Source organism: Branchiostoma floridae, chromosome 13, assembly GCF_000003815.2.
Source record: "Branchiostoma floridae strain S238N-H82 chromosome 13, Bfl_VNyyK, whole genome shotgun sequence".
NCBI lineage: Eukaryota > Metazoa > Chordata > Leptocardii > Amphioxiformes > Branchiostomatidae > Branchiostoma > Branchiostoma floridae.
Window position 1 is genome coordinate 4,571,457 of NC_049991.1, and position 14,738 is coordinate 4,586,194.

The 14,738-nt window shown below is 39.3% G+C and overlaps 2 protein-coding genes across 2 annotated transcripts; one reads left to right on the forward strand and one right to left on the reverse strand.

Annotated features, from left to right (window-relative positions):
• Positions 1–834: 834 nt before the first annotated feature.
• LOC118429588 (serine/threonine-protein kinase 19-like) lies at positions 835–9,674 on the reverse strand. The gene is made up of 8 exons (XM_035840132.1): positions 9,491–9,674; positions 4,136–4,414; positions 3,399–3,534; positions 2,675–2,768; positions 2,249–2,346; positions 2,071–2,129; positions 1,637–1,725; positions 835–955 (listed from the first exon to the last, which is right to left on the reverse strand). The coding sequence occupies exons 2-8, from the start codon at positions 4,409–4,411 to the stop codon at positions 910–912; spliced, it is 798 nt and encodes a 265-aa protein (XP_035696025.1). The 5' UTR covers positions 4,412–4,414; positions 9,491–9,674; the 3' UTR covers positions 835–909.
• Positions 9,675–9,735: 61 nt separating this feature from the next.
• On the forward strand, positions 9,736–14,233 carry LOC118429369 (decapping and exoribonuclease protein-like). Its single transcript, XM_035839849.1, has 5 exons — positions 9,736–10,024; positions 10,503–10,616; positions 11,373–11,474; positions 12,746–12,978; positions 13,989–14,233. The coding sequence occupies exons 1-5, from the start codon at positions 9,792–9,794 to the stop codon at positions 14,231–14,233; spliced, it is 927 nt and encodes a 308-aa protein (XP_035695742.1). The 5' UTR covers positions 9,736–9,791.
• Positions 14,234–14,738: the final 505 nt, after the last annotated feature.

Sequence of the window (14,738 nt, forward strand, 5' to 3'; positions counted from 1 at the left end):
CCCCTTCACAGCTTTTTGAATAAGATCCCCCCCCATTATCGTGGTGTTCATACCATGTTGTATACTACTCAGGAAGCTGGCGATGATGACGATACTTGTGCACTTTATAAGCACAGGGTCCTGTGATATATATCCGTAAATACGAATATGTATATATGGTGTAAAATATTACCAGCAGTGGGTATAGGCAACGAGGTAGCTTGTGTATATGTATTATATCATACAATCAGAACCAAAATAAATAAAAAAATTGACATTTCCCATGTTTGGTTTCTTTCTTGCTTCTGTTTGTGTTGGTGTGCGTCCATTTTACATTGTCTTTGGACACAGACAAGAGTATTTTAGAGACAGTCTTTTATTTACAGATTTAGTCACTCACAAAAGTGATATAGTGACCATGATAGGACACTCAAACATGTTACATGTAATCATGAAAGAGACCAGTGTTGATAGACATCATCCATGCAAATAAAGACATTAATTTGATAATGATTTATGAGAAATATAAGTTGAAAGTAAATAATTAAAGCCATATTGGAATGAATCCTTCAGTTTTAAACAAGCACATTTTTTAGCAAAATTTTTAATGCAACATTACATTGAAGACATTACCACATGGAACAGAATATTGCCCACACATTGATAAAATTCTCACAAAATGATGGTAAAAGATAAGTCTTCAAGACATGACTGAAAGACATGGCTGGAGCCGCAGTACAACAAAGGTTACTAGAAATGTCTACAAGGAACAATGTAAGTAGATATTCTAAGATGTAAGACACGTACACTAGTCTAACAAATAGAATTCACATACATCTTAAAATAAATTTTTTCTTTTAAACTTCAGCAGCAATATCAATTGATATTTTTGGCTATCATGAGCGATATCATAACCACAACAGTCTGATGTCAGTCATCTTTCAGCCTTAGCAGTTCTCCTGACGTGGTCTCAATGCTGTAAGGACAGAAAACTAGCCAGTAAATTCTTGTTTACAACACTGGTACACAACAAACAACTCTGACCTTAAAAGCTATAACTACTATGTAGTTTATAGTGTGATAGACAATGTCTAAAAGGATTATATGATCAATGGATTCAATCTGTTAAACAATAAAAAATAAAAATCTATGGATGGAATTTCTCAAACAACTGCACAGAAGGTGAGATGTCTTCAGACCCCTTCCCAGTAGTTTATCTACAAGACAAAGTTCTGTAATAAAAAGCTTGTTCAATGTTTCAACTTCTCTTATTTTCATTATACGTCAAATATGAAGGTTCCTAAGACACACAAAATTAAGTTTCAAAGGACAGATTCCTCCTGGGAGCCGGTGTGACCTACATTCCACCATTGCATACCAGAGATACATCTGGAACAGATTTGGGGGGGGGGTGCATACCCAGCATACTGCATTCCTGTGGAAAAATGCCTGTGCAATTCCTAGAATTTTTGCAGACTGAACGCAATATATACCACTTGACGACTCCCCTGAGGCATCGTCAAAATTATGGCCTAAACAAGACCCATTTACAAGTTAGGAGCCTTCACCTTTGACATGCTACCCACAGAGCAACTGGCTGCACACAAACAGTTGGAACTATGAACAGTCTTATTGTTTGAATCATAACGTGACATACCATGTGACCAGGTCTCCCCCAATGATATCATGGATATGATAAGACATCCCCAGTTTCACAGAGGCTGTCATCTTTCTGGACTCCAGTTCCTTCAAGATACATACAAGATAAGACAAGTTCTTCAATGTAGTAAAGACTTTTAGGATACCAGAAAGAAATATAGAACTGAAAATAGTCCAGTGGATAAGAAACCCTGCCTCTGGTCAATCTGGACGAACAGATTGGGAGTTCGAATCTGGGCTGTTGTTGCTCACCTAACATGCTACTAGAAAGAGTTACAGTTTACAGGATGGGACATTAACCCGTGGTTCTCTGCACAGTGTACTAGCGGAAGAGAGGTTGAGGAATTCAAATGTTCCCAACCAATGAATCTGTAAACACTATACAATCAAGTCATACATCTGTCTTCTCTGCCACAACCATTGGATACCTACCTGTTTCAGGATTTCTTTGTACTTGCTTTTTCTTATGGAAGCCAGGATAGCTTTTCTACCTAAAAAAAAAAAAGATAAAACAAAGTGAAATGTGAGGTTTTCAGTGGATATGTTGGGGTCAAAACAATCTGCCACTGGAGCAAAGATACTTTGGACAAAAGAGAACAGAGAGACTTGCCTTTTGTGAAGTGTTTGACAAAGAGCCCTGCCCCTGGAATGGCGAGCCACCAGCTGCCCAGATCACGGACTGTCAACACTCCAGCATTCACCAGTTGCCTGGGAAAATAACAACAAGAAATTTTAACTGTAAGGCCTCCGCCCCTGAGGTGTTGCCAATAATTATGACAAAAACAAAATGGCTGAAACACACTGAAAATCCTTTTCAGTACTTTGATTTTGGTAGTTTCTATTGCGAATTCATGACACTGTCAATCCATTTCCAATGCATTAGTACTGTAATACAGCATTGTTTTCATAGCAAACTAAAAGCAACACACCTTCTTTCCCCTTTACTGTGAATTGAAATAAAAGAATTTACAGTGTCATCGTCTAAATGATTGGGCATCAATGGCTTCCACCCCTGAGGTGTAGCCAAAATACGCACGTGATCTCCACATCCGTGAACTTGTGGTCCGTCATGATTTGCTGGGTCACGCACATCTCATTGGTCCTGCTCACCACGTCTTTTAGAAACCTCTCTGTGTCGTCGTGAAGAAAAGATAAAAAAATTACAATCTCTTTACAATTGTAGCTCAAGTCCTCCATTCATGAGCATAACAAAAGAAACAACTGTTACAGAAAAGTCATAATACAAAAGAGGAAACTGTTCTGCTAAAGTCAAGTATTTTCTATTTGACAACAAGAGATCAATGACCTTGGGGCCACGAGTGGAGGACTAAACCACACTACTTTCAGCACAGGGGTGTCATCCTGCTATATGCTGAAGTACCTAACTATACTGCTAGGGGGACAAAAATCACTATGTCTGTTGAGGGACCTCAATACATTACCCACATAGCAAAATTCCACTTTTTACATATATTCCTTACTATTAGCAATTCACAGCTAAGATATAAAAACCCTCTCCAGCAAGACTTGTCCAGTGTCACTGACGAAAGACACTGGATGGCTGTCAGAAACATCTGACCGTTTCCAAAGTCACATCCAGTTGCTTCTTTTTGGTGTAAATAGATAAAAGGATCATAGTACTGAGTTATATATTGGTACAAATGTACACATGCACAACCAAAAACAGTACTCCATTCAGAGGTGACCATCCTTCACAGAAGAATTTTAACTATAACTTAAAGATAAAGAATAAAACTCACCAACAGTTTTGGAGAGCTCCTGGCCATAAAACGCTGTGATGTGGTTCTTGTAGTCCTCTGTAAAGACCAGGCAGTATTCGTCTACTTCGTTCCCCAACTTCATCATCTTTACTTCATGTGCATTTCTCAGGTCGTTCTGGGGAAACAAGGAACAATGTGAGGAGACAACAAAGGTTTCTTGTTGTTCTAAGGGCGCTTAATGCCTCTATTCAAGCGTGCAGAGATTGAGTATGGAACTCTGTAGCTAACTTGATGATTTTTAATTAAGAAACACAGTCCTTCTAGTGCAACAACAACAACAAAGAAGATGGCCTACCCATGATGTTACGAACCAAAATGGCAGTCCCCATATGAACAGACTAAAACAAAACCTGTACTACTGTAAATGCAGAAATGTTCAAGGTGGTTTTATGTTCGCAGTTTTTGCAGTGACCACTTCACCAGGAACTTAAATCACTGTGAACATTTTTCCATTATAGTATGAGACTGCAGTCTATGGCACTATCTATTTAAAACCATTGCAAACACTCCATTTTCTCGCTACCGTGAAATTAAATCCCAGCAAAGTTAACTGCATTTACAGTAATTATACCAACCAGTTACCTGTCCACCAGTGTCTTATTCTTCACCGCACTGTAGAGCTGATGCTTCATGATGGACAAACAAGATGGCCTACCAATGATGTCACAAACCAAAATGGCAGCCCCCATGAACAAAGGTTAAAACACTATACCAACCAGTTGCCTGTCCACCAGAGTCTTATTCTTCACCACACTGTACAGCTGATGCTTCATGATGATTGGAGGAATCCTCCCCTCGTACGTCTGCTTGGGGAACAGCGAGCACAGGTACATCATGGCGGCCTTCGTGTCGCTGGGCGCGGCCGCGCTGATGTGTTCTTCGCTGTCCGAACCCCACTGCGGACTGGAGGGGGCGGGTCTCACAGGAGCACCTACGTGAACTCGCTTTCTCCGCTTGAAGACATCAGGCATTAGAGCCTTACGCTTGCTCATTATCTGTCAATGAAAAAAGTCTTCTATAGTCAAGTTAAAAAGTTAACGACCTTCCCGCGCCTGATTGCGCAAGGGCGGTGCCCATCTCCGTTTCAATAGCCCTTGGGCCAGACAACACAATCTCTACAGCAGGGGGCTAGTCCACTGGTACTGGTGTGTGTTCAACTTCCATACTCTTTCCCAAATGCTGAGTGCTCAGCAGAGAAAGCAGCATGTACCCTTTTTAAAGTCTTTGGTATGACTCAGTCGGGGATCAAACTCACGACCTAACCGAATGCAAGGCAAACACTCTACCCACTAGGCCATTGCACCAATTTTTTCTATAGTCAAAGCAGTTTGGTATTAGAAAAATAATATAAACTTGAAAGATAGTTTGTCAACAAGCTGAATATACAATTAGTTGGAAACAGTAAAATGTTTCAGGTAGCATCCACTTACTTTCCATCTGTAAATCAACACAAATTAGATGCTATTTCACGTTTTGTTTTGCTTTAATGGCTACATTACAAATCATTAGGTAACACTAACAGTTCGAGAGTTTAATACTGGCTCCTGAGCTTACTAATACTAACGGAATGTGCTGTAACTTCGGACGTAAATTAACGAGTTCGACATCGTATTGTAGCAGTGTCAGTTGTCTGAAAACTGTTGTGTTTTGACTAATGATAAATGGGCGTGGTGGTGTTTGGGAATTTTCCGTTCAGGAGTTTATTTTACATCGTCTGTGCACGATTTACACCATGCATCTCGGCCGGTAAAACAGAAAGTTGTTGTTATAGATATTGCGTTCCACATTGTTCCATTCTAAATAGGGTACCCTAACTTCGGATTACAAATACCTCTGTCTCTCTTTGACTCATTGGAACGATTTTAAGAAAACAAAAAGAAGAATTTTGTGTCAACTAACTTCATCTTCCCCCTGGTTCGTATTTTTGGACCGTGCGTAAGTTTCCTCCAATGCGAGGCCCGCTGTAACTTAGCGATTGTTTCCGCCGCTTGTTGCATTCCAAGTCACTTCAACGCTGACGATCTGTTTCTTCGTATGGCGATGAGACTAAATACACTTTTCACACCCATGGCTCTTGAGTATGAGCGCACAAAATGCCACAAATTTGTTACAAGAATGCCGAATGTGTCGGCAGGCATGGTAACACCGGAAACAGATATGCTGACCTCTGCATGGCACCCGGCACGTGATCTCAAAGTATGCCGCAAATCCTCCATCAGTGCAGTGCAAAGTCATTGATATCTTTCAACCAAATCCTCGATTTTTTTGGGACCGCAAGCTGTATTTTTCTTGGTTTATTTTTAGGCAAGCAATGAGAAATTCACTTTCAATTATGTTCTTGTTATGATGCACTCAGCGATTTCGGCTACTTCACAATCTAATGTACCCATTTTTTTTCTGACATGTTATCAGTTGATAGCAAAAGATACACAGCCTATAGCTGTTTTATAAATTCATTTCCCAAAACCTGGTACAACAAGGAACATGTCACAAAAAGAATTTTGTAAATCGGTCAATATTTGGCAAAAATATTGACCAAAATATAACCTAAAAATGCCCAATTTTAAGCGTTATCGGGGACCATTCAGTTTTTACTAATTCTTAAACCTCAGATCTAACAGAAAAATTGTAGTTGGTAGTTAGAAACCACTTGCTTTTGATATGCGGTCATGTGACTACTAGTGATTTTATGCTTTTTTTGAAGGACATGCCCATTTTTTGGTTCCATAGGAACTATTTTTCCATTTTACCCACATGTTGACAGATTCCAATGTTATTTTAACTGGATATATCTGTAGTCTGTAGCAGCTAATTGTTTGGTAATATTGGTGTTGTCTTTGTATGTAAAAGTAAGGTATTGTGTGTGTATAAGGTCAGAAGTAGAATAAGATCAGTAGCACACTCTTATGACATATTATTTACAAGCAAAGTCCAGGATGTCATTTTCCGAAAAAAATCTGTAGCGTCCGTACCCCCTTTAATTTCTGTACTAAGTAAATCCCAGAAGCTTGTGATTATGACAGTTTAGAGGTCTCTATTACCACATACTAGAACACCCTTTAAACCATTGCTGTCCTGAAAACTTTGTCTAGTATAGCACTGTAAACATCAAAATGTAGCGTCCGTACCCCCTGTAGCGTCCGTACCCCCACCTGTAGCGTCCGTACCCCCATTTGAAGCTTTTTAGCAAAATGCTGTTAAAATTGCTGTCCAACTGCTACAATTCTGATTCAATACATTAATTACAGTTCTTAAAGATATGATTGGTTAACTTTTTTCTCTAAAAATGTGACTTTTCAATGAATTTGAGCTGCATTTTTCTGAGATTTCCTCCACAAATCCACATTTGCTACACCCCCTCAGACTTCATAAATGGTTCATTCCAAAGCAGCCAAAGATGGATGTGAGATGATATTTGATATTCCCCCATGAGTTTAGCTGATATAAGAACACCAGTTTGGTAGATCTACATTATACAAGGCATAAATTTAACATAGTATTACATAGTATGTAATGTGTAGCGTCCGTGCCCCCTGCACTATTGTTTCTCTTGTCCAAACCAATACATTGTATGTACATAGCATGTATTCAAGAAAGATGCAAGTATACATTGCTGGTTTGATGGCATGGGAAGCACTGTGTTATATTCTTTTATGTAAACCATCACTCCTTTATCACAGATTCTGTAAAATCTTCTATCAGTAGGCCTGTTATCAAAAAGTAGAGTACAGATCCAACTGAGTGGAATCTCAACTGGCATATTTATATTCTCATTTTCTTTGTTTAACTGCTGCAGTAGCATTAATGGATGCTTCAATTAATAAATAGTTAATGATTATTAGAAAATAGACATGTTTAGTGGGCTAATTCCATTGTTCACTACCAGTCTTTACTATAATTGTGTAGCGTCCGTACCCCCCTTGAAATGTTCATTAATGGTCATATGAAAGATTCTATGTTATGTTATACACTATATCTGTTGTAATTTTATGTAGAAGCCCAATAAGGATAGATAACCACCAAAATTTAGCTACTATGGTGCCTGGATTAAGAATTATAGTATTTGATCTTTGCTTCAAGCCAAAATACCCGCATATCATTATAGCTGCTTTAGTAACGGATGACTAGAAAATGACCTAACATAGTCATACTGCAACTTGAGTTGATTTTCTAGCATAGCAAATGCTAATTATACAAGAAGATAAGGATAAAACACCCATTTTCTGTTCTAATGTTGAATATACAGTATGCTGCAGTTCTAGTAATTCTACAGTTGTAGCGTCCGTACCCCCTTAGTGATCCATTTATAAAAGCCCATGTACAGAAGTTATAAAAGCTCGTTGTGCGGAGATCCTTTAGGATAGTAAGCGCAAGGTGTGTACCATTGAACTGCTAACAACAAAAAAAGAATAAAATGGAGTTGAATTTTCACCCCTAGTGACCCCCTTTTGGTACATTAGATTGTGAAGTAGCCGTTTGCATATTGTCAGATCGGGCGGGCCGCGCGCTGACTTCAAAGCCTGTCGCGAACTTTATGGGAGTGTAAGGTTTCATGTAGACATGAGTTTGCTACATCAATGATCCAGTCGCGTCGTGTTTCGTCAGACGGTCACTGAGATTTTTCAAACTCAAGTTTATACGACGGGTACAAGCTAGATTAAATGCAATTTTACCGATTTGCGAGCCCTACTTGACTTATGTACAGCGCGACCAGAGGTGCCTGCACTGTTGTAGGATGTTACATTTCGAACAGCGGTCAACAGATATGACCGTGACGTAACTTGGGGAGGGCGTTCGACGCCACGATTACTTTGTAATTTCAGGTCAGTTTGATTGCCAGATAAACTCCCCAGTACCCAGGTGGTGCCTATCTACCTTCCCAGAATGCATCAATACACATCCAACAATTCACACCCCAGATGGCTTACCGTGGCCCACAATCATATGGATTTCTTATGTTACCTTTCAAAATACAGCATCTAGTATAATATTATCAGCAAATCTTTATTTTCTTTAATTGTCAACAGACTAAAATGGTCCATGAGAATGTCGATTTTTGTTACTTTTGTACAACACTTAATAAATTGTGTGATAAACATTAATGCAAAGATTCATGTTAAAAATTGTGCCCAAACTTCACCAAACAGCAGTGTTTCTCTGATAATACTATTGATTGATGATATCATACCACTTGCGCATCAGAAAAACACAAATGCACCAAAAAGCACTCATGGGAAAGTAAAGAAAATGATATTTGATATATTGTTTTTGTAATAATTGTCGACAAATATCATTTTCTTTACTTTTCCATGAGTGCTTTTTAGTGCTTTTGTGTTTTTCCGATGCACAAGTAGTATAGCATCATCAATTAATGCTGTTTTGAGAAAAACACTGCTATTTGGTGAAGTTTGGGAACAATTTTTGACCTGAATATTGCATCAATGTTTATCACACAATTTATAAAGTTGTAGGCAAGTAACAAAGATCAAGACGTTCTCATGGACTAATTGAGTCTGTTGACAATTCAAGAATTTAAAAATATACTGATAATATTGTACTAGATGCTGTATTTTGAAAGGTAACATAAGAAATCCATATGATTGTGGGCCACAGTAAGCCATCTGGGGTGTGAATTGTTGGATGTGTATTGATGCATTCTGGGAAGGTAGATATTCACCACTTGCCCAGTACCCAAGTTATTGGTGTTTTGTATAGCTTTATGTCTCATGTCTAAAACAACTAAATTTGCATGATGATTGTTGAGTAAGTTAAATGTAAGAGGCGCCACTACACAGTGACCTTGTTTCGAACGTAGCCATTTTAAATGTTCAAATTCTTTGGTTACGCAAAAATCGATTATTGTACTCAAAACCGTGTTTCATCCAGACGAAAGCTCTGTGCATTAACTTGGGTTCTTCGCGATTTTATTCAGCACTGTTGATGAAGACAAACATGCCTCATTTCTGCATAAAGAGACAATCAAAAATTCATCCGAAGTTACAGCACATCCGAAGTTACAGCACCCCCCGTTAGTATGCTATTACACAACAGGAAGAAATGGAACAACTTACGTCAATTGCGTGCTAGCGTCTTGAACGAGGCCAATGGGACCTTCCCCAGCTTGTCAACCCCTTACACAACTTTCTCATTCTATTCCTGCCGATATCCGGCGTTTATTCAGCTCACTAACAGCTGTTCAAGATTAATATTCATCGATTTGGTGACCAAAACATCACGTCGACAGCGCCATTTTAGGTCACCAAAGGTCAACTCAAATCCTGCTCTCTGATTGGTCGAGGTGAAGAAATTTCCCACTACTCCTTGCGCTACTCCCTGAGGGCCTCCACTTCCGGGTTTCGAACCTGCAAAAACATGACTTCTTCCACTGGTCTTAAAAGACGGATTGAAGACAAGGAAACGAACCAGAAGAAGGCAAGGTACGACCTGAAACGAACTGAAGATTTCAGCGGTGGAAGAGCGGCGTTCGAGGTTTACCCGATATCGAGATTCGATCTGCCGTTTCCTAACTACAGACAGCCTTCCGAGGTGGGCGTTTTCTCTCTGGACGCAGAGAGGGAGTTTCACAACGACGGGCGTAAACTTCGGTGGGTAGAATGCATGTATCAGATACGTATATGCTGTATACTAATGATTACGTATATTCTCGATATTTCGTCATACAAAGATGTATTTGCCATCATTAATACTTTTAGAATTAAAGCACCAAAAGAATGGTTTAGTTGTGCAATTTTTAGAGATTGGCCAAATTTTGGGTCCAGATGCTTGAGTTCCGCAATATATGATAGAGTATCAGCGCTTTGTAGATCTTTAGCAATTAGGTTATGATTATTGATTGTTTTATACATGTTAGTCACTGGCAATTTTTAGTTTTTAAAACCATTTACAAATGCAAACTGTGTGACAATGTCACAGGGGCTTTAGAGACATAATTGATATAAAGATGGGGAATTATATAGCTATAGCCAAGAAACACAGTGGAAGCAACAGTCTTTATTGCATGTGTTTATACTATACATATCTAACGTTAGTGTACGTAATCTATTCCTTTTGTTTTTTCTACAGGTATTACATTGTCCCTCCAGATCCCAAACATGTGAGCTTTGACCTAACGGAGGGTTACGACACATTGATCAAAAGAGATGAAGACGAAAAGGAACGGTTAGATCACCTCTTAAGGTATTTCTATATATCCAGATGTCACAAATTTATAATCTGAATTAGAACTAACTAAAATTAAATCCAGATAAAACTGCCCAAGAAGCCCACTTGTGGGACTGAAAAAAAACAGATCTATGTGGACAGGTGTTCACTTTAGACAATGTAAGATTCTTGATTGTTACATGTGAATTGGAAAAATTTCTTTTGGACCACCATAAGTATGTGGCATGCTCACATCATCCTCCTATGCAGAGTACATCCAACAGCCAAACTGCCTGTCTGGATGTACCCTGCTCTTTTAACTGTCACTCTTAGTTCCTGTGGACGTCCCCCCCAAACCAGCTGTCAGCCAATCAGAGAATAAGTTTCCCGTTTTCAAAAGCTGTCTCGCATGTATAAGGGTAACCTCATTGATATTTATAAGCAGGGCGGTCAGGAACTAAGGGTGACGGTTGAAAGAGCAGGGCACATTAAGACAAGCTATTAGGTTGTTGGATGTACATTTGTACTCTGCGTAGGAGGATGGCTCACATTGGCCTCAGGCGGTCTTTATGTATACGTAATATTGAGGTGGTAAAATTAGTGATTTGAAAGTTTTTTCTTTGTGAAACTTATACAAACAGTGAAACACATCAATACTTATACAGTACTACAATGTACAATCAAAATGCTTTGAATTCTTTTTTTTTTAGATGCTTAAGTCTCTTGTCTTATTCAGTTATGTGTCATTATGTCCATTTACACACCATAAATTATCATCCTAAATGCTTTTAGGTGGATTCTAAAGAACAGGAGGAAATTCTTACTTGCCAGAAGATCGATTTCTACCAGCTCTGAGACTAGTGATCAAGAACCTGGAGCCGATCATGCAGAAAGGTACGTAAAGTAACAGTTAAGGATTTAGAATCATGACCTTTGGCCTAACTAGCTAACACATGCCATCTGGATCAAAGTCTGTGGATTTGTGGGGTGAATTCAAGCCTAGTGTCAGCTCATCAGCTCAGACATGTTGTAAGGGATTGCATTTGTCATTTCAAATGGTGTAAAGATGGTTTTGAAGATGAGTATCATTTTCTAATGACATGCCCTACATATAGCGTAGATAGACAAAGATTAATGGATATAATCACATGTAAAACTAGCACACCTTTACCAAAGATAAACACATGTACTTTCAATCTGCTTAATATGTCATGTCCAGACTACATATCTTTGCATTTAGGTCAGTACATATGTAATGCCCTAAAAAAGAGAGGATCTATTGTACAGTAACAGACCGACTTGTTTAACTTACATATTACACTATGTCAATACGCCATTTATGTTCACATTCCTGTACTATACATGTACATGTTCAACTTTGTAGTTATAGACCTTAGACAAGTGTCATTGTGTTAATTGACTTATTAATGTTGCCTTATAATTGTACAAATGTCGTGCAATAAAGTTCATACATTCATATAAAGCAGGCAGCTCCATGTATGGGTGAGCTCAGTCATAAGCCTCAAGCATCACATCCGCACATAAGAGAACCTAACACACTTATAAACAAGAGTAGGGTGTGAGGATTCAGTGTGCTTAGTTAAAAATGGGTGCTGTACTATGTGGCAGTTTCACGAGTAGCTCTGAGATTCTGCCCTTACTTGGGATGTCGTTACATTTCATCCATTCTAATTTTCTTCCAGACAAGTTAGAAAAAACCTACATGTACTTGGTCATTAAGATAATTACTAGTACATGTACAACTGTATACCATACCATTAGGCTTGGCCTATAGTATTGTGTGTGAGTAGAAAAAAAGAATTACAATAATAGCTAATATCTATTGTCTAAGTAGAAATATCTTTTGTCACCAGCAGAAACAGTCTAGATTGTTTTCTCTACTAGGGAAAATATGAATAAGTAAATGCAGAAATGTTCGTGGCGGATTAATGTTAGCGGTTTTCACGGTGACCACTTCAGCGCAAACTTAAAACCACCGCAAACATTTTTCTGTTATGGTTTTAGTGCAGTCTTGGTGTTACCGCGAAGTTAAAGCCACTGGAAAAGTCTCTTTTCCTGCAACCGCGAAATTAAATACCCGCGAACTTAAATGCATTTACAGTATTAATCAGATTGATGATTGACTGAAACATGCTTGTTTCCAGTGACAGCCAGCTGCACACAGACTTCATCGCGTGGCGCGGACACTTCACCAAGATCCTCTGTACGCCATACGAGAACCAGGACGGCTGGACCATGGCCGTGTCAAAGTTCAACGGGACCTGGTACATCAGCGAGGTGGAGACGCCAGAGCAGCGAGACCGGAGAGTCAACATGGCGGACAGACAGCGCGAGATGACATACTGGGGGTACAAGTTTGAACAGTATCTCACAGCTGGTAAGGGAACACTAACTTCAAGTCAGGCTTTTAGCTAGGATTTTATTATAGGGAGTCCAAATTTCTTGATGAGTTGCAGTAAGTAACTATTGTAGGGGGGCGGGGAGGGGGGGTCCAGGGGCATCTATCTTCAATGGTGAAGAGTTTTGAGAACTTGCATTCAAAGGTATCCTGAGGGGCAAAATTACTGTGAAAGAGAACACAATAGAAGACTGTGACCACAAATGAACTACTGGCATCCCTTGTCAATCAGAATTTCATGCTTGTCAGAGGATCTGCTCTGGTGTAAGAGGCGTGCCATCTTATGTATCCACTTTCTTGTTATTTTAAGAAAAGCGCGTCCAGATATCACCATGATGTATGCCTAGCTGAAAGACTGCTTCACGGCTGTCTCAAAGACATAATTTCACACAATCTGTCCAAAAAAATTGAAATTCTGTACTTAAAATTGATGAAAATGTGTTTTCATCAGCTTTAAAAGAGATTTTACAAGGAAAATTAAAATTGGCTTCAAAACAATGAGAGGGCTGGAAAAAAGTTAAAGCTGAAGACAGCCCTGACTAACCTATTCTTATTTGAGGCATTATACTTTCCTTCAAGCTGTTAAAAGTACTGCATCGACATTAGGGTGTTTGGCCAAGAATGCAAAGGTTTAGGTCTTCAATCCCGCAATCTTAACACGTCCCTGGCACTCTACATGGCTTTCCTCACTTAATCCAGGTGTAAAAATGGGTCCCTCTGTCTTGTTTCAACTGTACAGCGATTTACATCATTCACTGGGACTCCAGGAAGAATTGACATATCAGCTAATCTCGAACCAGATCCACGGTGTGTAATGTATAGTATCAAACTTCTCCGGTGCCCGTTTGACTCCCTTGGCCGGCTACACTCCTTGGCCAGCTTTGATACTATCTTATGGCACCGTAGGATGTGCTTGGAGCATAATATCAGCCACTAATGGAGATCCAAGTTAGATGAAACCAAACCAAACTTTGCTCTTTTGAAATCAGGTGAACCACACGGGAAGCCAGAGATGTCGGACCCAGTCAACACGAACGAGGCGTTCTGCACGGTCATCAGAACGAGGCTCAACACGCACTCGCTGGTGTTCTCAGGGGAGGTGGACTGCAGGTTGGCTGACGGTCACATGAGGGCGCCCCAGTGCTACATCGAACTGAAGACAAGCCGAGAGATGTATAAACCCAACCAGCAGAGGAACTTCAGGAGGTGCTTGTTTTGTGAATTGTACTTCTGAATTCAGGGCCACTTTATGGAATAGCTAGATAGGAAAATATTAACGTGCTCTTCAACTTATATCTCAGTCTGTCACTGACGAAAAATAACGGATGTTATCTGAAACGTCTGACCGCCATTTGGCTTATCTTTTTACCTGGATGTCTAAGGTTCATCAACACAGACATCTTATGTTTGAAGATTTTTAATTATGATTATGACGAGGACTAACAAATATTAACATTTTAGTCATACCTGAGTCATAATTTTTGTTCGGGTGTCTGGACAGGGTGATAACCTGGGTTATTGCATGCGATTCTGCTGTTATTATATACTATAGTCTATAATTTGAATGCACTTCAAGTGTGCCACTTTAAAAAATTTGAATACCTGACATCAGAATTGCTGTTGTTACAAGTTTTTGTTTGTGAACATCTGGCTTTTGTTTATTATTGATGTTTGTTGATGTTTTGTGTAGATTTAAGCTGCTGAAGTGGTGGGCGCAGTCCTTCCCTCCCGGGCGTGCC